Below are 27479 nucleotides of genomic sequence, written 5' to 3' on the forward strand. Positions count from 1 at the left end.
AAATCCTTTGTATCTTTTTGTGATACTTCTGTCCTGTAGAAATATTTTAAAGTCTTCTATACAACCGTGTTTTGAATGTTGTTTGTGTTCTGGTCTTCTGCAGCAGTCTCATCTTAGTTTTTGGAGGAATACTTGGTGTATAGTCTATTACATTCCTTATCTTTGATGGTCCTTAGCTTTGCCTCACTTTTTAGACCTCAACTACAGTATACACTACATCAATTCATCTTCATTTCTTCCATCTTGCTGTCCAACCTCGTATCTTTACTTCATAACATAGGGCGACTGAGGGGTTTTCCCCCTGTTGCACATGGATGCTGAATAGCCTCCAAAGCTTCAGGGCTGGGTCTTTGGCTCAAATTCATTAATCGAATAAAATCTTGTTGTTGACGGGTTAGTAATTTCTGATTTGAATGTTATTTCATGTTTCCTGATTTATGTAGATCTTACCTCTAACTTTTACACTTATTCTTTTATCATCTAAAACTCCAGATAATTTTTATTACACAATTTGCTAGATACCTTCCAGTTTTTCCATCCAGCCTGAGGTTTGTGTTAGTTCTGCATCTTAATGACTTCACCTTCTGCCAGTACCTTTCCTAAATATAGATTTCTAATATCTCTCAGCAGTATCCATAGAGTAATTTACATTCTTAATTTCATTAAGATTCAAATACTCTAATAAAATATTTTCTCTTTTCTTTCTGCCTTTTCAAAATCAAATACTTTCCTTCTCATGTGTCTGCAAAAACATCCATCAGAGGGACAGATCTATAATTATTAAGAAGAGCACATACCAGGTACTATTTAACACGAGATCTTATTGCTTATAACTTGGGTAGCTATTTGCTTCATTTTTTGAAGAGATTTTTTATTCCTTTCCTTTAGTATTGACTAAGGTGTTTGGGATCTGGGTATGTGGCCTAGAATGCTCTCTACTATAGCAAACTACTGTGTTTTATTTTAGTAGTGACTGTCTGGTCAGGAATAATTTTGTGCACAAACTTTTTTTTATTGGAGAATTTATTTGTTCCTACACAATATACAAACCCTAGTCCTTTAATTAGGGAGATTACTTTGGTGCGAGCTGGAATCAGTCTTTGCATAACAAGCATTTATCCAACTGTTCAGGGTGCGGGACTCCTCACTCCGCCTCCTCTTGGAGATCATTCACTTCTACTCCAACTTGTCATGTATGGAAGGACAGATAGCACTTGTCCAACTTATTAATTTTCTTCATGTTTTAGAAAAGTGAATGTTCGTTGATAATTGTATGATGGAAGCCAGAAGCTCATTGCCGAGGAGAGGGATGGTATTGGCAACCAGTAACTGACTGTAGATACACACTTCCTCTGTAGTTACCGACATGTATTTGTAGGCATCCCCATGTGCTGAGTGTAGGTCGTAGCCTCTGGTGCGTTGACGGGTTTTGCCCTGAGGAAAGGAAGTAAGCAATGTGTGTGTGGGGAGGGGGGGTTGTTGGACTGGGTAATGCCCAAGAAAACTCTGGTAGTCTTTTCACTGCTTCTTTATCCATGATGGACTCTTCTATTGCCGTCGCCACTGGTCATACGCTTCTAGGTTAATACAATAGCAACTACGCTGTAGGGGTCCTGAGTCTTCGGATCTACATGAGCGAGTTTCAGGTTCGCTGCGAGGGGAATTTCGTAGCTGTCAACGAGTTGACCTAGGTAGACCCTCCATTACCTGAGGGAGTTAGTAGTTGAGGCTACCCCTATGCTACTTGTGCTCAAGTGTTGCAGTGATGCTAATGGTGAAGAGCTGGGAGGTAAGCTATTTGGTAGCTCCTGGTACGGCAGGTAAGGTGCCGGTGTCAGGACACCGGGCCCGGCATGGCCAGAGAGTATAGTTCTCAAGGTAATTGCTACCCCGGGATTCCTCAATTCCTTCTCGACCAGGTGATCTCCACCCCTATCTCTTTGGGAGTTACGTACTCCGACCCTTTTGCGAGGGGCCTTCAGCCCTGCAATTTCCCAGGTTGCTGGGCCTTGTGAGTGCCTTCCCCTCCTCTTGTTATGGTGTGCCCCAGTGTGGTTCCTGTTGGAGCAACCCATGTGGTTTTCTCTTGCGGGAGAGTTGTTATCGACAATCGCACAGACCTCGCCTGCCCTGGCTTGAAATCCAGGAGGAAGAGGGTAGAAGCTTGCTCGCTATTCTTGCTCCTCCTCAGATTTCTACTCCTTTTCTAAGATGAAGAGGAGACCAAAGAATCTAGAATGGACAGCCCCAGTCTTAGGAATAGGGCCCCCTGTAATATTCTCTTTCAAGGGAGGTGTGCAGCACGTGTGTGGTTCCTGAAGGCCCTGACCCTCAGTCCCTTGTCATGGCCCCCCCAGGGCTAAGGTATGGTAATTTGGCCAGGACCTATGTTCCAGCCCCAGTGCCACGCCTCCGCGTGGCCCTAGCCCTAAAGTGTCGGTTCCTGAACGATGGCTGGCCCCTTGCCTTGCCCTGGACCCAGTGTTCCTCCCGTGCCAGGGTGGGACCTACGGTTTCACCTTTTTGTTGTGGTTGGGACCTAGTGTTCCACCCCTGTGCCACATTCCTCAGGGGCTTTGGCCAGCGCTCGATGTTCTAGACCTATCCTGTAACTCCCTGGCCCCGGCTGTCCTGGTGGCCAACGGGTACAGAAGTGTATGGCCCCATACTTCTTCTGTTTCAAGGTTGGAGTGGTAGCTGCGACAACCTCCATCTCCTTTCCTTTCAGGTCTGGACTAACACGCCTCCTGCTATCATATCCTCAACTGGTTAGATGGGATAGCACCTTTTGAGGCCATACTCGAGTGTGCGTGCTTTGGTAGGCAAGGAAGGTAGGGTAGAGCCGCTTTCTTTCTCCCCTATCCCTCTGTAGGACAAGTACCTTTACTTCTCCCACTACTCCTGGGTTCTGTGACATGAGTTCTCTTCCCGTTGCTGTTTTCCTGTCCGGGCCTTCATCAACTCCTATTTACATTACAGGTTCAGTCTCCTTCAAGGTTCCCTGCCCTTTCAAGAGGCCAGCGGCTGAAGCTTCTGGGCTGACCGAGCCTATGGGATTGGGAATCGAGAAATGGCCTGCGCCCTCCCTTAGATTCCTGTCCGCAACTCTATACTAAGCTGATGAAGTCTCTGCATCCACAGCCTTTTCAAGCCTCCCAATGGGTCATCCAACATCCACAGCCTTTTCAAGCCTCCCAATGGGTCATCCAACATCCACAAAAGCCCCTGCCTTACTAGCAGTGGTGGAAGGAATGGTGGATAAGAGCACTCTCAAAGTTATTTACGAGTCTGGGGACTTCTGCAGTTGATCATCCGGGTTAAGAAGGCAACTTTGAAGCTGGAGGCCGATCATTGACCTTTTCCTTCTGAATTAGTATGTTTATCAAAGTTCAGGATGGAAATAATTTCATCCTGTGCTGTTTTTTTCTATCTAAGAGGGAGATTTCATGTTTTGGTAGACCAGAAAGACACAGGCTTTCAAGTGCCTGTTCATCAGTCCTCTCAAAAGTACCTCCGCTTCTCCCTCTACGTTCAGTATACTGTACCAGTTTAAGAGTGTGAATGAAACTTTAGAAGCTGCTTGGCCCCACTGGCTATGGATACATGCTAAGATATCTTGACGATTGGTTGATCCACGCCTTCTCGGGAAGGCAGTTGCGTCAGGGTTGAGATTTGATTTCGCATTTTGTTGCTGTCTGGGGATTGCGGCAATGCTGCGAGAAGTTGAAACACATACCCAAACAGTGGTCAAAATGTTATTGTTATTATTACTAGCTAATCTAGAACGCTATAAGCCCAAGGGTTCCAACAGTGAAAAATAGCTTAGTGAGGAAAGAAAGTAAAGGGGCATACGGATAAATAGCAACAGCGCAAGTCTTTCTTTCAGATGATCACATCGTTAAACTCAGGAAAGCTGCACGACCATTCATGTCTTTGACAAGTAGAAACTCGGTGCTGACAATGTCTTCTCAGTCTGGCCTGGTGGCTTGATGAGGTTAACCTCACCAGGAGTTCCACTTGATTCTGCCTCCAGACTTGGATTACTTCTCAGATATGTTGAAGGAGGGGTTGGTCATCTAGGGGGTAGTGGACCGAAGAAGAAACCTTCTACTTCGCAACATCCTCGAAATGGAAGCAGCCTTCGAGGATTGCAAACATTAAAGGAATGTTTGGAGACACTTGGTAGCGTTGAGGTGTGTTAACACTACCGAAGTGTCTCATGTCAGTTAGCAAAGGGGCATGGTATTACACCCTCTTTGCAAGTGGAGAAAGCGTATACAAATTTGAGAGGTGTTTTCACACCATCGAGGAGTTGGCAGGAAAGTACTAGTGGACTCTCAGCCGCCAGTGACATGTTGTAGGAGCAGACTGGTCTCTACATCTTCTGGTAGCAGAGGGGTTCTTGCCCACTAAAGGTTCACTGGTGTTTAATCTGTTTGCCACACGGCTGAGCAGGAATTTTGGCTGCACCCGCAGAAGTATCTTGGGGTCCTTGGCTTTTTGTAGGTGGAGACTATCTAGCATCTCCTTTGAGCGAAAGCCTTTCGCGAGACATGGGACTGATTTCTGGATGTCTCAGGAGGTCCTCTACAGCTGCTCTAAAAGGCTAAGAGGACTATCTTCTATGACATGTTGTAGAAGTGATATTTCTCTCATTGGAGTAGTTTTTACCACTTTCTCATCCTTCGTCGCCAAGAGAAGCTCCTGTCAGTCTAGGCTGTCTAAGGCTACAGATCGGACTTGAGTATAACCTCCCGACAAAAGTGTACAGCTGTGACTATGGCTCACAAGGCTCTTATGCATTGTAGTTTGAACTTGTGGAGGTCGCTAGACAGATTTCTGGCTCCTACATGAAAAGAGGTGGAGAGTTACACACACTTTGTCTTCCATACCGATAGGTAGATGAAAGGCTCCTTTAGTTTTGTGCTGGACTTGTGGCTAAAACCCAAAACTCAGTGGCCTCCAACCCCCTTTTTGAGTCTTTTGCTATTCCATTCCTTTCCAGAAGTTGGGTCAAGTGATTTTCATGAGTAGGCTGCTTTTTTGTTAGCATTGGTAGGTTCAAGAAAGAGATGTCAAGGAACAGTCTCTTTCTGACTTAATGAGATGATCTGTAGAGCATGTGCTGAGTGTGTCGAGGCGTCAGTTAAGACTACAGCTCGAGAAGTCAAGGGCTTTGGCACCATTAGCATTATGGAGAATCCTGTCAGTGGGCTAAGTGTTCGAGGTCCCCATCTGGATGTCAGACCATATTCACAGCCTTTTTCTTGGAAGAGCACCCACAAGTCCTTTGACACCTTTGTTCATCACCTTGAGGGGGCTGCTCAGTTAATTGTGTAACCAGTCCAACTCCCATACATGATAAGTATGCATTGGTCTGTGGTGACGTGCAAATGTAAGTCTGGAATGAACGGTAGTATGACTGGGTCTTCATTCTTCTGTCCTTCCTCACAGGTTCAAAGCACTCAAATTGTTACATGCTGGTCAGACCGGAAGCTGGTGAGTGAGCTGGAGAGTTTCCCTTCAGAGCTCCATTCTTCAAGTTTAAAGAAGTATTTTGATATTGAATCATATACCAACTAATTAATCTTTGCTTGGTATTTGTTTCCAACTAACATTCTCCAGTTTTGATCAGATTCATGTATACATGTACAACTTAGGTCCTGTCGCTCTTCCATCCATATGAAAGGCGGATTGGGGGTGGCAATGGTCCTTTTTTAGCGTCTCAATAGGTCAAGTGTTGATCACTTCCAGTGAAGAAATTGAACTTTCCATTTAGGGTAAAAGGGGACTTCACACCCACCTAGTAATGAGTCTCCCTGATTAAAGGACAAGGGTTTGTGTGTCGCATATGAAGAAATAACCATTTTTTTTAAAGTAATGTACATTATTTGTAATCATACAAACTTCTGAGTCCTTTAATATAAATTCCCTTCTCAACTAACCCTTTCAGTCCTGGGTCGAAGGTTAAATGTGAATGCTTTACAACTGGAGAGTGGCTGGGGCACCTTGCCCCACACCTTCACCCTGACCAGTTTTATAACCACTTGTTATCCAATTGTAATGACCGATTACAGTTTGCACCGAAGTAATTTCCCTAATTATATGTCTAGGAAAAATACAAATTTAAAGATTCGTTATTTTAGTTATTATGAGATAAAATTTTTATATCCACTAAGTTTCAAGAAAGTTATTCAAGCTAGTGATTTTATTGATGTACTTTTCTTAGGTGGAACGAGCACTACGAGCTAGTTTTAACAATCCTTACACAGCTGTCCAATATTTAGTTGATGGCATCCCTGCCAATTTAGAAGAGCCAGCAGGAAACCCTCCTGCAGGGGGAGATGGAGAGGAACCGGTTGCTGCGGAAGGGGACCCTGATCCAGAAGGTAAGGTGTTAGATCACAATTTTTTGAGAGATCACTGGAGGTAGGTCACTTTTGACAGTTTTTCAGAAAAATGTTAGCCCCAAATGATTGCTACATATCGTCGGTAGATTTCGTTTAAACCTATAAAAAATCACCCCTATATTAGGGGATTGTCTTGAATACCGAACCTAAATGTTGAACCTTGAATCTTTTAGCTTATAAGATAGCATATGACAAAGGGGGAATACACATATTCCTCCCCCATTAACAACAGGGCTAGGGTGTTACAACCCTGTCAGTAAGCAAAATCCTTGTTAAGTAATGTACTCTTATAGACAACATATTGAGCATACATATCCTAGTCACATATTGTGTTCCTATGTATAGTAAACATTGCTGATTGTTGACTTTGTAGCATAGATTTGTGATATTTGGCAATGTAGGCTAGTCTACTTATATCCAACTCAATTAAAGTGTAAGTACACTTTAATTATTGTATTATCCATGAGAATTGTTACTTCATATTTTAGTATGTACTAAACAATTGTGTTAATAAACAAATTTCTCTCTGTTGCGATTCATTGTGCTTAGCTCGCCTAGCCTACTTCTGCTGTGCATGACTTTTTGGTATGATGGTCAACTTTACAAATTATAAATTAAGACTCGCTTGTGTAGAAGTAAATTTGTATTTAAAAGCCAACTTACAGATATCCGAGGTCACCTATATTGACAAATTCATATTATCGTTACATCCAGACAGGTCCCCCCTCCCATAAATCCAGATTAATGATATTTTAGTGTATGGTTGCAATGGAACCGGCGTTTTCCTTCCCTTTCCTAGTCATGTGTTTTACTATACTTTTATGTCATTTTGTACAGATTTCATCTCGGTTTATTTCCTTACCTTTTTGGGGGCAAGGATATTGCCCATATCAATGCAATTCTTGCTCTCCATATTTTTGTGTATTATAGTTTAATGTTTTACTCTTCTCAGTAACTCTGCTGTTTATGCTTTTTATATAAATTTAACCCTTGTTTTGCTGAAAAAACTAAGTATTTTTTTTAATCTCATTATATTTAATAATGAATAAAGAAATATACATGGAACTAGTATCAGTGTATGAATAGTTATAATTAGATTAAAATTATATTTGTAGTAAGATATTTTATATGAATAAAATAGTCTGTTGACCTCCATCAGGAAAGTGTTGGCTAAACTATTAAGTCCAACCTTGGCTTCATCATGAGAAAAGTGCGAAGAAAGCCTAGTTTAGGCAGAGGAAATGTGTCCTTTGTACTTGTGGTGGGATTGTTTGTGTGTAATTATGTATTTATTTATATTCTAGGGGGCCTGGTCATTCTCAGTCCAACCTACCATTTTTTTAAGATTGATAGGATTACATGAAATAACAGATTTACTGATAAATTTTCATTATCATTGCAAATATTTGATTTTATCTTATTCTTTGCAGAAGACCCCCTCAACTTTTTGCGGTCACAGCCTCAATTTGAACAGATGCGACAGATGATTAGGTAGGTTAAATTTTGTTTGATATTGAAGATATACTTTATTTTTTCTCTAGTAATTATTCATTTTATAAGACAATTGAATTCACAAGAGGCCTCCAGATATATCTAGTCCTGCCGATGACTCAGCAGGTAGACTTATAGGCTCCCCCAAACCCTTCATCCTTAGCTCACAAGGATTGTGAGGTTGCAGCGGGACTTGAACGCCATCTTGTGATCACAAGGCAGAGATGTTCCCAATATGACACAACAAACAGTTCTTCTGTGACTGCTACAGTATAATGACTAAATCCTCAGCAAACATCAGTTCCCACAATTCTTTGCTGTTCCTTAATTTTGATGACTAAATGCCTTGAATAAGAAGGAACAGGAAGGGTGGAAGCCAACCTCCACAGGGAATTTGTCAGTCTCCCCATATTTTGTCTGTGGTGGTTCTTGCTTCCTCATACATTATCTTCACTAACCTTACCTTTCCCAAATACCAATAAACTAACCCTTTTAGTACTCTATTATATGCCTTCTCACTATGGGGAGAGAATTAAGGATAAATTTGTTCAAATCCCCGGCCTCCTAGAGCAATTCCTATGGCTTCAAAGAGATTGCTGTTATTTTTGTGGAAAGTCCTTCTTTAATGTGCGACAATAATATACTAGGCATGTAATCTAAGAATAATTCATAGATTACTTTAGCTTTTATTACCATTCAGGCTTGTGTGTCCTTGTGGCACTGCTGTTTCTATTAGCAGTCAATTACTTAATGAATACAGGAAAATATAGGATTGCTGTTACTGTGTTAGAAATCAATCACATACATACATTATACTTCATACAGGGCTGTATATAGTAGATCGGGTCATATATTCACTTTTAACATTCTTTATTTGTAGAATATATTTTAAATCAGAAAAGTACAAGCATTGCTACGTATGAAGTCAAAACAGTGAATGCATGAGAAAGTACTGCATGTATGTGAAAGCAGGAAGAAATTTTTATTTTTGTGAAGTTTGGCATCTTGTGTACATTTAGATTGTAAATACATCATTCTTTTCAGGTCAAATCCCTCGCTATTGGACGCGTTTCTTCAACAGATAGGTCAAACTAATCCCCAGCTATTACAAGTTATACAACAAAATCAAGAGGCCTTTGTCCGAATGCTTAATGAAGGTGGCAGCTCTGGTATGTTTACTGTATAATTTTTATTGAGGTAACACATAGAATCAAACCAATGTTTAAGGCCATCCCTAATTTATGTGGACTGGTTCCTGGAAATAATTTCAGATTTGAGCTTGAATTGGTTTTAATATACCATATCACTTTAGAAAAATATTTTTTGTTTAATAGCAGATCTGACATAATAATGCACGTTGGCTCATATGGAATGAAATTTAAATATTTGTCCAACTTCATTCAAGTACAGTATAGTTGTATTGTTATGGCCTGTACACTACTGAATGGTTAGAATTTTAGCAATATTTATATAGTCTGAATGCAAATGAGCAAAACTCGATGCCAGTCCCAAGTCTGGCTAAATGGCGAGAGTTGGTGGCCTAAGGCATCCAGCTGAGAAAAAGTATTTGCCAAAACTATCTCAAACTTTAAAACTCTTTAGACAAAAAAACTGCTGACGAGAAACATTGACCACATATGGAAATGAAAAAAGTTGAAATCAAGGAAAATTAATCAAAGTCCTTATACAGCAAAACCTCCTTATCCGCTGATTTGACTATCTGCTGTAGAACTTTTTTTTTTAACATTTATGCAAATAATCTATTTAATTGCCATCACTAAATCTGAAGAATCGGTCTGTAAAAGGTGAAGTAAAACCTATGTAGAATTTATACAGCTTTATTCACTGATTTGGGCAGTGAAGTTTTCATTGATACAAACTGAAGAAAATGTTCAAAGTCACCCCCCCCCCCCTCCGTGTGCCTCTATACGAGCCTGTACACGTCGCAGCATTGATTCCTTGATGTGTTCTTTAAAGTCTCGGTTTTGTTAATTTTCTCGCACCCATCACAGACACATCACCATAAATCCTCCCATGATTGAACCTCTGTAGCATACACCAATGTTTTCAAAATTACCCCAGAGACAAAAATCCAAAGGGTTCATATCTGGATAGCAGGGTTGACAGGGATTTGCCTCAGCATGGCCTATCCATCTGTTGAGATAAATAGTTTGAAGATATTCTCTTGATGTTAAACTGAAATGGGCAGATGCCATCATGTATGACCAGCATGCGACATTGTGTACCCAGTGGCACATCCTCGAGTAGCATTGGCAGTGTCTCTTCGAGAAACTTCCTATGCACTACTGTATGTGTAACCAGTTGGCCGTTGTTGTGGCTGATAAGTTCCCGGTAATGTAATCCCCAATAGTGCCAGCCCTGAGAGAAAGAGATACAGATCAAACTATACATGACAGTATCATATTACTACAGTGATATACACTACTATATTTGAGAGAGAAAATATACTAAATAATACATAAGGCAGTATCGTATTTCAATAATATACACTTTTCAGTATTTGAGAGAGACAGAAAATATCAAATAATACATAATAAAGTATCATATTACTGTACTACAATAATATATACTGAGAGAGAAAATATATTCAATACATAAGACAGTATCATATTACTGTACTTCAATAGTATACACTATATAGTATTTGAGAAAGAGAAAATATCAAATAATACACGAGACAGCATCATGTTACTACAATAATATACACTAGACAGTATTTGCAAGAAAAAAAATATTAAATAATACATAGGACAGTGTCATTTTACTTCAATAATATGCACTATACAGTATTTAAGAAAATATATTAAATAATACATAAGACAGTATCATTTTACGTCAGTAATATACACTATACAGTATTTGAGAGAGAGAGAAAATTATAAAATAATACAAAAGACAGTAACATATTACTACAATAATATATACCATACAGTATTTATGTGAGAGAGAGAACAGTATAAGATTTTAATATACTGTGTTATATTATTGCAGTATAATCGCTGTTGTAAAGTTTATAATATCTATTATCTACAGAATTCAGGAACTGAGGAATACTTGGAATGTAATGACAACAGAAAAGGAGGTTTTACTTTACTGTATGAACAAATCACCCCTGTCATCTGTGCCATAGTACATTCTGGGAACATGGTTATTATAGAAGTGTTTGAGGAAAGATAAAGTTTAGAGGTCATTGTGGTTTTATGTATGGAGGTGAATGCTAGTAGGCAATCTTTACTGTTATTTAGAAATAGCGTAGGATTTGTGAGTTGGAAATAGTGGAATTTTTCAAAAACAAAAATCTGGCAAATGTAATTGATGCATATGTAAATCAAAGTATGTTTTTACAAAGTATTAATATTTGTCATACTTAGGGATACAAAATACTAATGTGAGGCAATCACACTGCTAAGAGAGATCATCCTTTTGCCCCTGGATATGAAAGATTTTCGTAGCTTGATTTTCCGTGAGTTTTCTTATACAGGCTTTATTTGCAGCTTTTTTTTATACATAAAAAAATTGTTTTCAATAATTTTCATTTCGTTGAATTACCAAATATTCCATGAAAACAAAAAATTGTTAATGAACATTTTTATTGATAGAAAATTTAACTAAAAATGTCAGTTTTTTTTTATTACCATTTAAGTATTTTATATATTTTTTTTCTCTACTTCCTTCATTGCCATTGCCAGTAATCGCCAGATATTTTTCTTTTGTTATTTATGCATATGGAAATTGTATAAAATTTTCAACATTATAAATCAGTGGGAGGAATATTTATTTAATTATACAATGATAAATTTCTTTCTAAAGTCCTATTTTCTATAGTTCTTGTGCTAAGAATGAATTTAGTAAAATGTAAGAAAAAAAATGTCCTAGATCTCCAGTGGCAAATCATTTGGTGAGGGGTTGGCACTTGAAGGGTTAGTGTGCATCATCCACTTTTCTGAAGAAAACAAGAACTTCATTTTCATAGGTCAGAAATAAACTTCAAATAAATGGTCGAGGAAAACCAAAAACTTTGTAATTGTAATACTGGTTTCAGCAAGGATTTCACAATAAAAGAATAAATTAAGTAATGTTCACTACAGTTTACGGTATATGATCCAGTAAAAGGATGATGTTATACTGTTGATTTAGCAAAATAATTTTTGATGCTTTGGCTAATTGAATATGTGCAGTCATATGTAAGTTTCACACCTTATTTCACTTACAGTATTTACTATGAAGATTATTCCTGGAACAAATCTGTTTTTGTCAATTTTTTTAAAATCATGTAGGTTTGTTTTTTAATGAGGATAAACTTTCAAAATTTATCCAACGTACCATCCAAATTAGCTTTTATTGCCCTTTGTTTGCTTGAATTATCAGAGCTCAACTAATGCGGGAGAATTGGATTGGATTTTAATTTATTTCTTATGCATATATATAGCTCATTTGTTTTGACTAAATTATAATCCCAACTTGCACAAGGAACTGGATAGTAATCATTTAGCATTTTTCACTTTTTCTTTCTTGCAAGTTAGTTTCAGCATTGTCTTTTGTAGTCAGAATATATTGAATTACTGTACTATTTATGGTCGGAATTTAGTGGAGAATTTGTGACACACTGGATTTTTTAGACTTGAATTCATTTCTCTTCTTCAGGCGGAAGCGGTGGAGGAGGAGGTGGTAACGGTGGTAACCAAGGTAGTGGCGGCGGCGGCGGTGGTGGTGGTGGTAGCAGTGTAAGAACACCATCAGGCCAAAGTGCAATTCTCGTTTCACCTCAAGATAGAGATGCTATAGAAAGGGTGAGTTTGTGTTTTCTTGATTTATTTAATGTAAGAAACTTGAACCTCTTCTTTAATTTAATTCTCTAGTTAATTTGAACCTCTTCCTTTTATTTATTTGATCCAGGCAACTTGAACCTCTTTAATCTAATTGATGTAGGCTACTTGATCTGCCTCATTGATTTATTTTAGGCACTTTTTTTAATTACTCTTTAATTGTTCTAAGTAACATGAAATTCTTTAATTTATGGACCAAGGCAATGTGAACTTGTTCTGTATTTTATTTAATCTTGGAAACTAACATCTTTATTATTAAAGATGTTTTTCAGCATTGTTTGTACAACTTTAGTGTTTGTAGCAAAGGTAAATTTTGATAGACATTAAATTAGAATTATATGTTATTACACATTTCATAGTTTTAACAGTAAATTGATCAGGATTTTATGAAAGTTTACAACAATAGAAAACTTAGTCCAAAGTCTTATATTTTATTTTGATAGGAATGCTTTGCAGGTAAGGATTTTTTATTTTGCTAGAATTTGAACTTTTTATACTAATAGGAATGATAGTATTATCTTTATAAAGTAATTTAGCAAGACACTAAGCTACATTTCAGCTCTCAAGGGATTTTTTCTTACGTGGTCGTAAAAACGCTAATCAGGTGAATGAAATGATTTAGACCAAATTAAGTCTTAGGAACCATGAAACATATAAATGAACACAAATGGTAGTGCTCTTTTCACAGGGAACTCTGAATTTGATACCCTCTTGCTGATACCCTCTTGCAGTAGTAAGTGCTGTGTATGGAGACCATTAATTTGCAAATAGGCTTTAGTGAAGATTGAATGGCTGATTTTTTAAATTTTTAACTTTGTGTTATTGTAGACTAGAATTCAAAGAGTAGTGTTATAGTAAACTAGATTTGAAATTTAAAGTGTAGTGTTATAGTAGAATAGTTCAAGGGCAGTGATGTAGTAGACTAGAATTCAAAAAGTATTGTTATAGTAAACTAGAATTCAAAGTCTAGTGTTATAGTAGAATAGTTAAAGGGCAGTGATGTAGTAGACTAGGATTCAAAGTATAGTGTTGTAGTAGAATAGATTTCAAAGAGTAGTTATAGTAGAATAGTTCAAGAGTAGTTTTATAGTAGACTTGAAATCAAAGAGGATTGATATAATTTAGTAGATCAGAATTCAGAATAGTCTTACAGTAGACTAGAATTTCAAGAATGTAGTACTGTATATGAAGTTATGAATTAACTTTTTAGAATTCAAAGAATGTGATATGAACTTTTGAAATAATATTTTTAAAACATATCTTTTGTGGCAGCTTTATAAAATTTCAGAAGCCTGTTTCTGTATCTGGGTTTAGTGCTTTGTATATTCATCATTAATGTTGGGGCTAAAGAGGTGGTAGTCAGTTGGAACTGGTATTTAAAGTGCTGTATTCAGCTTTTAAGGTGAAATCACGGGTGATAAGGGACCATTAGCTAGTAAAGAAGTGATGTGTTATTTAAGTCTTTCGTATCAAATACAATGCCTGCATGTAATATTTTGAGGGCATTTATGGTATTTTTACCAAGTAATGTAACACAGTCAGACTTTTCTGTGACTGCCCTTAAAGAGAGCTGAAATTGTACTTAGTGCATTGCTTACCGCCTTTTATTTTTCATTCGTTCCCATTAGATTCTTGTTACCTTGTCATTTACATTTTTCAGTTCTACCTTAAATTTTTTATAGGAAGCCCCCCATAATAGTAGAAATATGAGCGGTTTTAATTTGATTCCCTTCTTTAAAAGTTGGTTTGACATAGTATTGTTGGGGTTTCATTGATTTCTTGATGTCAATGCTGATAGGTTTGATAAAGTACTCTCCCTTGAGGAATATAAAAGTGCTGAAGTATCTAATTCTTATTATAGAAAAGTCAGTAATATTTAGTTCTCATCCTTCATTTCTTTGGGTTTGCCTAACTATCTCAATGACTTTCCCTTTTCAGTTGAAGGCCTTGGGGAACTTCCCAGAAGATGTGGTCATTCAGGCGTATTTCGCCTGTGAGAAAAATGAAAACCTTGCGGCAGAGTTTCTTTTCAGTCAGACATGGGATTAGATTTAAATTTTATAGGGAAGTTGATTTTTTTTATTTTAGAAATTTGGAAAACTTTTCTTCTGTTATTTAACTGCACAGCTGAGCTATGGGCGGTATTCCAGTGGCTTGTGTTATTTCCAAATTTTAATGGAAAATAAAGATGTGCATTTTTTGCAACGTTTAAGTTGATACTTGTTAGGTGACTTCGTGTCCAGTGAAGGCTTTTGTCCTCCACTTACTCTGTTATGTGGTTGTCTGCTTCAAACACCCATAATTTGTACATACTATGTGATAGAGCTATCAAAGTGGATATGGTGAGTTGTTTATTGCTCCTGAGGGGCAGAGTCGTGCCTTAGAAAAAATGTGTTCTCTGGTGTATAATTATGACATCACGGCTGTTCCGTACAGCGGGCAAGGGTTTGTTATTTACCCTCGTTTGTTGCGCTTGAGCTGTCGCAGAGGATTTGTTCGGGAGAGCAGATTTTTTCCATGTTGCGACATACTACCTAAAAGCTTGTCCTAAATGAATGAACGAAACAAAAGAACCTAGAGATATACAGAAGTGCAGTGGTCAGAAAGTGAAAACATATTTATCTAGCTTTATCTTGTCCAATGTTTTTTCTCCATTGTAAGGTGAATTATTATAGGAGCTTATTCAGTCCTTCACAGATTTGGAGAACAGCGGTCCTCTCCATTGTTTGGAGATTAAATTAAAGATTTGTACTTGTTATAATAATGATGTATTTTTCATTGGTATAAAACTTGAATTTCCATCTTACGTTAGAATCCTTATTCGAAGGAATTAACAATTTCTGTACAACTCTTAGGCTTCATGAAAACAGCCTTAAACATCACTTTTGCTGGTCATTTTTAGAGTTTTGCCATCAGTCATAAATGCCAAACTAGACTATTCTTGAATACATGATGTATGAAAAATAATTTTATCAAGCTTCAGAGAAAAATGATGTTGCTCAATTTCATAATGGTCTTTTATTCTTTGAATCTTTGTATAAAGCTTATTATTCAGTCGTGACTTCACAAGATTGGATATAGGGTTATAATTATGCAACTGCTGAGTTGTTACTATAATTCATGACCTTTGGATTTGAAAGTTCCTTTTAAATTGCTTGATTTTTATTTGTTATATAGAATTTGAAACCTTTTGCAGACATTATCAGCACCCATGGAAATTTCACTAAAATAAAAAACATATTTTGTTGAATTCTTAGCTTTTATGAAAAATAGTTTGTTTGTGTCCCTTCTCCTTATTAATGGAATGTTGCTTGAAGGAAAAAGCAGTGTGTATAACATTGCTCTTTAGAAGAGCTCATTTGAAGTCAAATTAATTGGCTATGCCATATGCGCATATTTCATAAAGAGAGGGAGAGCAAGTGGGTTAGTTATATCATTTTCATACATGAAGCCTCGTCTGGGTATTTTACGAAGTGCTGGGGTTGTTTTTGAAAAGTAATTTTATTTGTATTTTGGCTTTTAAGACTGAGGTTGCATATCACAATAAGAGGTGAGGAAAAGATATTACACAATAACAGATTTTGGCCTTAGATTTTAAACACTATACTCCTGTCGGGAGTGTGATGGTGTGGCACTTTGGCTATTCATCATCTTGGCTGTACTCACCTTCAGTAAATGGTGTTGCTATCTGCCTGAGTTATTTCAATTGTAACACCCAGATAGAGTAATTTGCCACCCATGCTCTCCCTAGGCCTTACGTTATTAGGGAAGCATTTTGTAAAAAAAAATATAAAAAAAATTATTGTTAATATTTCTGTGAGAAGAATTACAACCAGCAGGTTACTTAATTTTTTCTTTATCCTCATGTATACTGTATAGTAAACACATTGTACCTCAACTCTAGTGACCGGCCCACTCCTGATCAAGGAGCAGAGCTCCTTTCCCAATCCAGGAGAGGGAAAGTGTAAAAAATAACACACTTTATGGAGGACTGACGGGAGGGGATAGCTAACAGATGCCATCCTTGCTATGAGTCCAGTCGCTTCTATGTTCATCACATCATTACTGTATATCATTGTCCATCCAGTGTCCTGTATTTATGTCACCTTGTAAAATTTACTCTTATTACGGACTGCGTGCCTGAAGGCACAGTCCGTAATACACTGTTGTTGTAGTAAAGCCCTGTCCACACGATCGAGCATGCCCGACGAGCAAACAGTGATACCAGGTCACAATAGTTAGTGAAAATGAGGGTTGATGACGTCAGAAGCGGGAAAACTAAAGGCAGGGATCTGGCAACACTATGATGCCAGATCCCTTTCTGTGGTTTTCCCGCTTCTGACGTCATTAATCCTCATTCTTACCAACTATTTACCCGTCGGCCATGCTCGATCGTGTGGACAGGGCTTAATATACTAGAGACCTTTTTTCCCCTCATTCAGCCATTGCAGCAAGGATACAAGTCCATTATTGCCCTCAATCTCATTTCTTCCCTTTGATGCTCTATATCTTATTTACCTCTGTTCGAGCTTCCCTTGTCATCTTGGCATCCCCCCTCTACTAACATTTACCTCAGTGTAACTTAAAAGATATTACCCTTTATACACATGGCACTGAATTGTAAAGCCTCACAGGCCCCAGTTGTGGGTTTTATTGCCCAAATTCATAAATCCAATTCACTCCTTTCATATAAAAAACAAGCTAATAACAACATGCCTGATGACAACTGCTTTTAAGATTTTTACCTTGGAACAATGGAAAAAGTCAATACAGTAGCTAAGAACCCCATTCCTTTCTAAAACAAGGATTGTTCCAACACGAAGTACTTACCTCGAACTACTTTCTTAGTAGTATCTGGGATCTCCTCCCATCCGACCAGAGTTTTGTGTAGTTTACCCTAAACCCATTTTCTATGAGGGGTAACCTCAGGCGGAGGGATACGCGCCCTGAGGCTAACCCCGGGTCAGAGAGCATGCTTGCTCAGGTCTCGACCTCCAGTAAATTCTCTGGTCGCGTTGCGATATCATCTCGCCGCTCTCCTTATCCCAGTGTGACTTGTGTGTCTCACGCGCTTCCCACGTGATCTCTCTGTGCGCGCTTGTGTCTCTTAGTGCTTCTCCTTCATCATGGAGCATCCTCGCCGTTGTCCTGTGCCTATGGCCGGCAAATCGTGTGGAGCGTTCCTTTTGAAACCAAGAGTTGACCCGCACTCCTTGTGTTCATCGTGCCGGGGCAGCGTGTGTTCTCCTTCCGACACGTGTCCGGAGTGCGAGTCTTGGAACGAGGTGCAGTGGGTGCAGTATAGCACCAAGAAGAAGAAGAAGGCGGCGAAGAAGTCGCCTAAGAAGACCAACGTCCCTTCCCCCCTAGCTTCGATGAGCGCCTCGGCGGCCCGAGCTTCTCTCCCAGCCTCCCCTACCCAGAGTAGGGGACGAGGTAAGTCCGTTGCGGGGAAGAGGCCCGCGGCTCTTCCCCAGGAGTCTGAGCTTCATGACAGTGGGGTTGTGGCGTCTTTTTAGGCGAGTGAGGGTTGCGGGAGATGGTGACCTGGTGCCTGCTGGTCACATCTCCTCTGATGACCCCATGTGGGGTAATAATGCTACTAATTTTTCCCAAGCCTCTTTGGGCGTGTATATCAGGTGGTTCAGCAGCCGAGGGCGACGTCGAGAAGTAGCATTCCCCGCCGTCGGACCCCACTGCTTGGGTTCCCCCTAAGATGCCCTTCAGGTCCCCGATGAGGATGGAAGATGACTTCGGGACCTGGGCTCCTACAGGACAGCCTCCTCGCTCCCCCCCAGCGCCGTCAGCTGTCTTCCCAGAGGTGTTTCTGTAGGCGTCGTCGTCCGCGGAGCGTCGCAGGAATCCTCCTTCATCACCGCGGGAGCCGAGGCCTTCGAAGAGGACCTATAAGTCGTCTGTCTCATCGGTGGAGGATCCTTCCTGCTCTTCGGAGGATGAGGCGCTGAGAAACCTCAGGAGGCGAAAAGGCAAGTCCCGCAGGAAGTTGTCGCGTTCCCGCTCCCCCTCGAGGTCGCGCCACGAGAGTCGGCGCCCAAGATCCCCCAAGAACAATGAATGGGCGATGGTTCACTGAGACAGACTTCTGGAACTAGCTGCGGCACCGGGCCCCTCAGGTTGGCATCCGAGGATGGCCTTCTCCAGATAGATACTCCTCCGGCAGCAGCGGCAGCCGACGGAGGGATTCCTCATGGCAGGTTCCAGTTGACAGGCATAAGACCGCGAAGGTTCCGTCTCCATCCGCCCAGCGCGGAGAGAGTCGCCCCTTCGGTGTTGCAGCCGAGTCTTGACCTCCAAGGGCCACCTAGCTCGGCACGAGCACAGCCCTCGGTCTTCCTCAACAAGCAGGCCAGTAGATTCGAGGACCTCCAGGAGAGACGTTAGGCCCAGGATGGAGGCCCCCGTTCCGACGGAGATGCCCGTCCTTCGTCGGGAGCCCCCGCGGGAGTGTCGGTCCAGGACTCCCCCACGTGCGAGGTCCTCTGTCGGGGTACCCTCGTCACTCGCACCAGCACCCCCGTCGGAGGAGCTCGACGACCATGGAGAGGGGTCAGCAGCGGAGGTATCGGCCTATCGGATGGTGATAGGCTTCATCAGAAGCCATCACAGGCTGGACGTACCGGAACCCTCCTCCGAAGAGGCTTGGCGTTCCAGCCTAAATAGAATTGTGGACGCCCCAGTCCAGCAGCGCCCCTCCTTGGTCCTTCCTTTGGCGAGGGACGTTTATTTGGGCAAGGCTCACGTGGACTGGATAGTGGCCAACCATGCTGAGGCGCCCAAGAGCCAGAGCTCCTCCAAGCTGCTCCAGGGCCTGAAGTCCCAAAGCAGGTTCTACCTTCCAGAGGGACAGCGAACGGGCGCCTGTGCACTGGAGCCAGCACTCGCCATACTAAGGGCAAGGAGCCTCAGAAGAAAGGGCGTACACGGCTCCAATCTCCTTCTCTCCTTCAGAGGCGGTCATGATGGAGGAGATGCCGAAGGACCTTGTCAACGTTACCTCCTGGTTAGACTGGTGGGCCGCCACTCTGGTGGGCGTTCAGTCGTCATATGACCTGTCAGTTCCGGAGACCCAGGCCTTGCTCAAGGAACTCATCAGCTCAGGAGGCAAGGCCCTAAAATTCTTGTCTTACCAGTCGTTAGCCATGTCCGCCAACTGGGTCCTACGAAGGAGGGACACTGTTCTGAGCAAGATACCCAGGAGGCTGCCGGACAGAGAGGCCAGATCTCTGAGGAACCTGACCCTGTGGGACGACTCAATCTTTCCCCCGAAGGCAGCGGAGGAAGCTATGGAGAGGATTCAGAGGATGAAGGAGCCGTTCGAGACCAGGCCCCACCCGGTCAGGAGGCCGGCGTTTAGAAGACCCTCCGTCGACTCGCCTCACCCTCCTTGGGCCGCTCCTAACCACCCTACGAGAGACAACTCGGCGACAACATGGTCCCAGTCGTCTCAGCCCTCCCGTAGGGGATCAGCCCCGAATCAAGCCGCCTATAGACCGTCCTTCTCCGCATCCAGAAGAGGTCGTTCAGGCCGCTCATCGAGGAGGAGATAGGGAGGGAGGCCCCCTACTCCTGCCAGAGCCTCAGGTGGGGGGATGCCTCAAACTTTTTTGGCAAGCATGGGAAAAACACGGAGCAGACCCGTGGACAGGGACAGTTCTGAAAGAAGGGTACAGATTGCCCTTCCTAGCGGACTTTCCTCCTCTGATACCAGATCAGCAGGCGGAGTGGCTAGCCCCCAAGGACCCCTTGAAACGGACAGCTCTGCGGGGAGAGGTCTCAGCGATGTTGGCGAAAGGAGCAATGGAACCTGTTCGGGACCCATGTCCGGGGTTCTACAGCAGGCTGTTCCTGGTGGAGAAAGCAACAGGAGGCTGGAGACCGGTCATAGACCTCTCAGCCCTCAACAAGTTCGTCTGCAAGACTGACTTCAAAATGGACACTCCAAAATCAGTATTGGCTTCCTTGAGAGAAGGGGACTCCATGTCATTAGATCTCAAGGATTCCTACTTCCAGATCCCGGTTCATCCCTCCAGCAGGAAGTACCTACGGGTGAAAAGGGAGAACCAGACGTTGCAGTTCAAAACCCTCTGCTTCGGGCTGTCCACTGCCCCCAAAGTCATCACGAGGGTCTTCACAATGGTCTCAGTCTGGGCACACGAACAGGGCATCCGCCTGATTCATTACCTGGACGACTGGTTGCTACTTTCAGCCTCAGAAGAAGTACTGAAGGAGCAAGGCGCGATGCTACTGCAGTTCTGCAATGTTCTGGGGATCACCATCAACCTAAAAGTCTCAACTGATTCTCTCCACCAGGACGACCTACCTCGGGATGGTTCTGGATTCCCGGTTAGTGAAAGCCTTCCCTTCCGCGGACAGACTGGACAACTTAGACCAGGTCCTCCGCCCCTTCCTGACAGACCAACCCAGGAGGGCAAAGGACTGGCAGAAACTAATAGGTCACCTTGTGTCCCTGGAGAAACTGGTCCCCCAGGGCAGGCTAAGGCTCAGGGAGGTCCAATGGAACCTGAAGGAGAACTGGAGCAAAACAGATTCCCCCCACAGAGTGGTTCCGGTGTCTCCGAACACGAAACGGGTCCTGGAATGGTGGAGCTGCAGGACGAACACACTCAAAGGGATGCCCTTTGCAGCCGACCCTCCGGAGATGCTCCTGCTCACGGACGCGTCGAAGGAGGGGTGGGGTGCTCATCTCTTAGGGAAATCAGCAAGAGGAAACTGGACAGCCCTAGAGAAGTCCCAGCAGATCAACGTTCTAGAGTTGAGGGCAATGCAAAGAGCGTGCCTGGAGTTTGTACACCTACTCCGGGGAAACACCATTGCGTTGATGTGCGACAACGCCACGGTAGTAGCTTACATAAAGAAGCAGGGAGGCCTACGGTCGAAGGAGCTGTGCGTCCTCACATTACAACTTCTGGAATGGGCCGAAGTAGAGCAGATAAGAATATCAGCGAGGTTCATCCCAGGGAAGAAGAACGTCCTCGCCGACGGCCTCAGCAGGATGGGGCAAGTGGTAGGATCCGAATGGTCTCTGCACCCAGAAGTAGCCAGGTCCATCATTCAGAAATGGGGTTCGCAGGTGATAGACCTCTTCGCAACAAGGCTAAACAGGCAGCTCCCAGTGTTCTGTTCTCCTGTTCCAGACCCAAAAGCGGCGTTCGAGGACGCCTTCCAACATCCGTGGGCCAATCTCGACGTGTAAGCTTTTCCCCCCTTCGGGATGCTCAGGCAGGTCCTCAACAGGGTGAGAAGGACAAGCATCCTACAGATGACTTTGGTAGCGCCCTGGTGGCCGGGGAGAGAGTGGTTCGTGGACCTAAGGGAACTAACACAACAGCTGCCTTGGCCCCTTCCGGACAGGCCAGATCATCTTTGGCAACCACAATTCCAAATGTTCCACGAGAATCCTCAGTCCCTCCGCCTTCACGCGTGGAGGCTATCGAGCGTCTCCTGAGGAGGGAAGGCTATTCGTCGAGTACAGCAACGAGGATGTTGGGCTACCTGAGACGATCATCGACAGCTGTATACCAGACTAAGTGGGTCACCTTTACCAAATGGTGCGCCACTAAGAACATCAGACCCCTGAAGGCCTCCATCCCGCAAGTAGCGGACTTCCTAGTTTACCTCAGGGATGTGGTCAACTGTCCATTCCAGCCATCAAGGGAGTCCGCGCGGCTTTGGGCCAAGTTTTTCTCCTGAAGGGTGTAGATCTGGGTAACTCCAGACATATCTCAATGCTCATTAAAAGCTTTGAGCAATCATGCCCCCCGCTAGCTGTGAAAGTGCCTCAATGGGACGTGGCAAGGGTCCTAAAAATGTCCAAGCCTCCGTTTGAGCCCCTGAAAGACATCGTGGACAAGGATCTCACTCTCAAGACAGTTTTCTTGCTGGCGTTGGCTTCAGCTAAATGGGTAGGCGAGATTCATGGTCTGTCCTGCGAAGTTGCTCACTCGAAAGGTTGGCGGAAAGTCACGTTCAAGTTCGTCCCTTCCTTCGTAGCCAAGACCCAGAACCCTGCCGTATGGGACCCCAGGTTTGAGGGTTTCTCTATTCTGGCAATCCCCCGGTCGTACGACGTGAAGGATTTGCGCCTATGCCCTGTCAGGACAGTGAGGAAATACTTGGAAAGAACAGCAAGACTCCGGCCCGAAATCAAGCGTCTTTTTGTTTCCACTGGCCTCGTGAATTAGCCAGTCTCGAAGAATACCATCTCCTAGTTACGGCAGGTCATCATCAGGGCCTACAGTAAGGCGGGAATCCCCCTGCCGGGAAAACCCAAGCCCCATGACATTAGGGGCATGAGTACTACGTTGGCCTTCGAGAAAAATATGGCAGTGGGCCAGATCTTAAGGGCAGGCACCTGGGCCAACCAGTCTACCTTCACGGCTCATTATTTGAAGGACTATTCAAGAAGATCCCTGGACGGGTTCTCAATAGGTACCATCGTTTCAGCGCTCCAAACGGTTTAAAGGCATAGCCTCAGTGATAACCGCGGGTAACAAGCACAAGCGACACAGGTTCATTCCTTAAACCCCCTTGTACTTCCTTTCCCCCTTTTTTCCGCTTCAAGTGGGCTCTGTGAGGGCCCTGAGCCAGAGACGAGTACCTCAACAAGAGGAAGACATGAACCCTAGGATTTCTTGCACAGGTGAGTATTTTTCCTAACAGAACTTACCTCGAACTACTTTCGGGTAATGGCCCACCCTGCCTTCCCCGAGTGTCCCCTGGTTTTCTGAGAGACCTTAGCAACCAGAACTTACTGGAGGTCGAGACCTGAGCAAGCATGCTCTCTGACCTGGGGTTAGCCTCAGGGCGCGTATCCCTCCGCTTGAGGTTACCCCTCATAGAAAATGGGTTTAGGGTAAACTACACAAAACTATGGTCGGATGGGAGGAGATCCCAGATACTCCTAAGAAAGTAGTTCGAGGTAACTACTGTTAGGAAAAATACAAATTACCTAAAATGACCTGTATGACACATTGTACAACCTCATTATTGACAAGCTGCCTTATCTGTTGTAAAATAATCACCAGTTGCATAAAATGACTAAAAATTAATTATTTCTTTACTCTATTGAGGATTATATGACTTTATCCTCCAGTAGATACCCTTGGGTTAACATCTGTCTTGAAACATTTTCCTGTTCTCCTTCACTCCTCATTGCCAGCACCCCTATAAAAGTATTGCATAGGTGACAATGTTTGGTAAGAAATGTGGTCCATTTGTTTTATGAAGTTGAAGTGAATTCAACATCTCTTGACCTCATTTAATTGCAGAGGGGGTATACGAATGTCTGGTAAGCATAGAAATAAAAATTTGTAATTGAAATTCCTTTTTCCATGAAACTCGCCTGAATATCTTATGGCAGCATCCCAAACTTAAGCATGAGGGGAAGTGAGGGAAAGAACCTAACCAAACCAATAACAACCAAACTTTTCTCACCTTAAATATATTTTTGTTCCTACATGAATATAAACCATTATCTTTTAATATAGGAGAATAGATACAGAGAAGCTGAAAGATGGTAGTTAAAATTATAATTAAGTATAAATAACCGACAGGTAATTAATTTTCGTTACTTGGCAGACCGACTGTCCACTTAAGAGATTTCAACTGTCAGTGAGAGGACACCTCTCTGGCTGGAACTAATATTTGGTAGAATTTTTCTTTTTTCTTTTCCTGCATGTTTGCTCAAGAGATTGTTTTCTTCAAGGATGCCGCCCGTTATGCGGAAATGTCTAGGGGTATTGTGTCAAGGGCATGCTTGTTACCAAATTTCCACTTGTGATCATTGTTAGGAGTAGCTATCCTAGTGGGAGGAGGAAGAAGCCTAAGAGTGACTCTTCACCTTCGGGGTCATCTTTGAAGTCGAATAATGCCCAGGCAGTTTGTTCCACCCCTAGTACTCTTTCATCCGACATCTCCTTTGGCTGCCTTCAGGGGGTTGCTAATTGAGTAAGAGTAGTTGTCCTTTAAGCTTAAGGCAAGGCCTGGGGCAGAGGTGCTCTTCAAGGAGTCATTGCTCTATCCTCTGGCGGAGATAGAGGCAGCAGTTTATAAGTGGCGAAGAGACCCAGGACTCCATCCTTTAAGGGCCAGTGACCTTTCATCTGCTCCAAAACTTTGATGCCAGTAAAAGGAAACCAGCCCAAAAACTCGCATGCAGCAGGAGCATTACCTCAACAATCCATCTTCCAGAGCCCATCTACACAGTCTTTCTCCTCTCGTCAGAACCAGGGTCGAGGAACAGGTAGGGGGATAGGTAGAGGAAAGCTGCTTCGATAGGGAAAGCGTTCCTTCCATTCTAACTCCGGTGGGAGGCGATGCTTACCGCCCCGGTGGGGTTCTCATGGAGCAGAGAGATGGATGGTGGAGGTCCTCCGACTCAGATACCTCCTACTGTTCATCCTTCCCCTCCTTTAATTCATCTTCTGGTGACTTAGTGCCAGGGGTCGGTAAAAGATCTTGCCCTAGAGTGAAGTACTGAGCATGCTGCTGAAGGTCAACAACTCCTCCCCAGACTTCTTCACTCTACTCTTTTTGTAAGGAAGGAGTCTGGAATCCAGTCATTGCCCTCTTAGCTCTTAAACACCCTTCAAGATAGAGAGAGACAATGGCCGTGATCAGGCAGGCGATAAGACTGCAGGATTACATTATGACTGAATCCGAGATGTTTACTTTCAGATCCCTGTTAACTTTCCCTCTTTAAAGTATTTCCAGTAAGTGGTAACAGGCAAGGTTTTTCAATTCAAGGTTCTTTGTTTCAGCCTGTTAAACACCCCAGGTCTTCGCAAGTGTCTTCAAACTAATATCCTCATGGGCTCACGCCATTGGGATTTGTCTACTCTGCAACTTGGACGATTGGTTGACTGGCAGAATCGGAGGAAGAACTCCTCTTTCCGAGACAGGTCTCTCGTTATGTCATGATAAAATGAAGTCTGAGCTATCAATAATAAAAATTTTTGTCAAATTGAGGCAATGTGGTTGGTGGTAGTCCAACATCTATTTAAACCTTAGAGCAATTACAGTATTGTCTCTATGCCCAAAAGGTGTTACAATGATCAATTGTCAGTGTCAACAGTTCAATTCAGTTAAGTACTGTACTGAAAGGCTGAAGACTATGTGCTCGCCAATCCATTCTGGGAATAATTTCTTCTCCATAGAATATGAATGCTCAAATGCATAACGCCTTCGAGAATTATTAATTGGGAGGAAGATGATTAATCTGGCTGTGAAGGGTTTCATTACATGTCTGGAAAAAATTTTTTGGTACTGAAAACTATGAGGGGTCAAGAGTAACCTGCCTCTGGTTAACAAATGTGGTTGTGGTTGGCCAAAGCAAGGACCAATCACAGACCATGTCATCAGAAGCACAGTGCCGAGCAATGACACTCCTTCATCCTGGTAAAATGTGGGGTAGGCACTCAAACTACTATTACATAGCCCATGCCATGATCAGCACTGATTAGCGAGGTGGTCGTACATGCCATGATCAGTACTGATCAATTAGGTGATAGACCATGCCAGAACAGGTCACAGGCCCCACAGGTGACTGCCCGAGGCACACGTCATTGGCTGCATAGCTGATCGACGTGGCCAATCTATTACCTCAGACATGTAAAACTGAGGGAGCAGCTCCACTGAACCCATGTATTGGTTTCCTAATCAGCACAGTGTTGGGTAATGAGCGAGAAGTGTCTCCTCTCAAAAGAGATCAAAGATCACTTGAAGTCCCAGGGGACTTCTTTCATTCTGCCTTCCTGGACTACAACTTCCTCTTCTATTTCCAAGAAGAATATTGAAGAGTCAGGAGAAAAAGATAGCTTCACACAACAGTGTGTTTACTTTCAATTGTTCAGGAGTTAGTGTTCAGTACTTCATCAGGTACTGGTGCAAATAGCAATCAATGTTGCACCTCTCTTGCCTTGTTCACTAATCTTGAAGGTAACGGTTGGTGAAAAAACACTGTGGTAACTAAGGTGGCAAGAGGTAGCTGTTACACCAAACTAACAATCACTAAATATGCTCTGCAAGAGCACAACGAGTAACATGAACAATACCTCTGTTGGTCTACCATTCAGTGCTGGTGATTGGTCTGGGTAGGACAATACATCTGCAACTGATAAAACAGTAGTGGCTGTCACACCAGGTGACCCTCAAGGGTACTGATAAATGAGTGAGCCCCATATTGACACTAGCAGGTACCATATGGTATGGAGATTGGCTTGGGTAGGACTGCTCACCTGCAACTGATGAAACAATGGTGGCTATCACACCACAATCATGATTGCTAACAGACCCTGAAGCTATCAGTTGATGACCGAGCTTTGAATTGGTACAGTGTGATGCACAACGATAAGGAATAATTCTTTACCACAGTAGAATCAGGAAAGGTGGATGCATAGGCCCCATCTTCCCAGCCTTAGGGCGTTGGTTTTCGGTCCAAGAAAGTTAGACCACTCGCCTGCACCCGATGCAACAGCTGTAACTGTAACACTGGCTCGCATTTTGCTTGATTGACACAGAAGGTACCAGTTAGCAGGTGACTACTGTCGCTCCCTCCCGAAGGAGAGCAATCACCATTAGTCCCTAGTGAAAGGCCTCAAAGGAATATGCTGTAAGAGCGTTCAAAAGACTGGTCATAACCATGTCTCCTGAAAAGACGAGGTAGACCGACTCGCACACCACTAAGTGCCAT

The 27479-nt window shown here is 42.7% G+C and overlaps 1 protein-coding gene across 1 annotated transcript in view; it reads left to right on the plus strand.

The window, feature by feature from the left end:
- Positions 1-16591, plus strand: part of LOC137642711 (UV excision repair protein RAD23 homolog B-like) — a 46209-nt gene extending 29618 nt beyond the window's left edge. Inside the window, exons 6-10 of the mRNA XM_068375515.1 lie at positions 6230-6389; positions 7841-7901; positions 8946-9070; positions 12567-12712; positions 14687-16591. Coding sequence (XP_068231616.1) covers positions 6230-6389; positions 7841-7901; positions 8946-9070; positions 12567-12712; positions 14687-14797 — 603 coding nt within the window. The 3' untranslated portion in view covers positions 14798-16591. The remainder of the gene's footprint in view (positions 1-6229; positions 6390-7840; positions 7902-8945; positions 9071-12566; positions 12713-14686) is intronic.
- The last annotated feature ends 10888 nt before the right edge of the window (positions 16592-27479 follow it).

The sequence above is a fragment of the Palaemon carinicauda genome, chromosome 6 (genome assembly GCF_036898095.1).
Source record: "Palaemon carinicauda isolate YSFRI2023 chromosome 6, ASM3689809v2, whole genome shotgun sequence".
NCBI classification, from domain to species: Eukaryota; Metazoa; Arthropoda; class Malacostraca; order Decapoda; family Palaemonidae; genus Palaemon; species Palaemon carinicauda.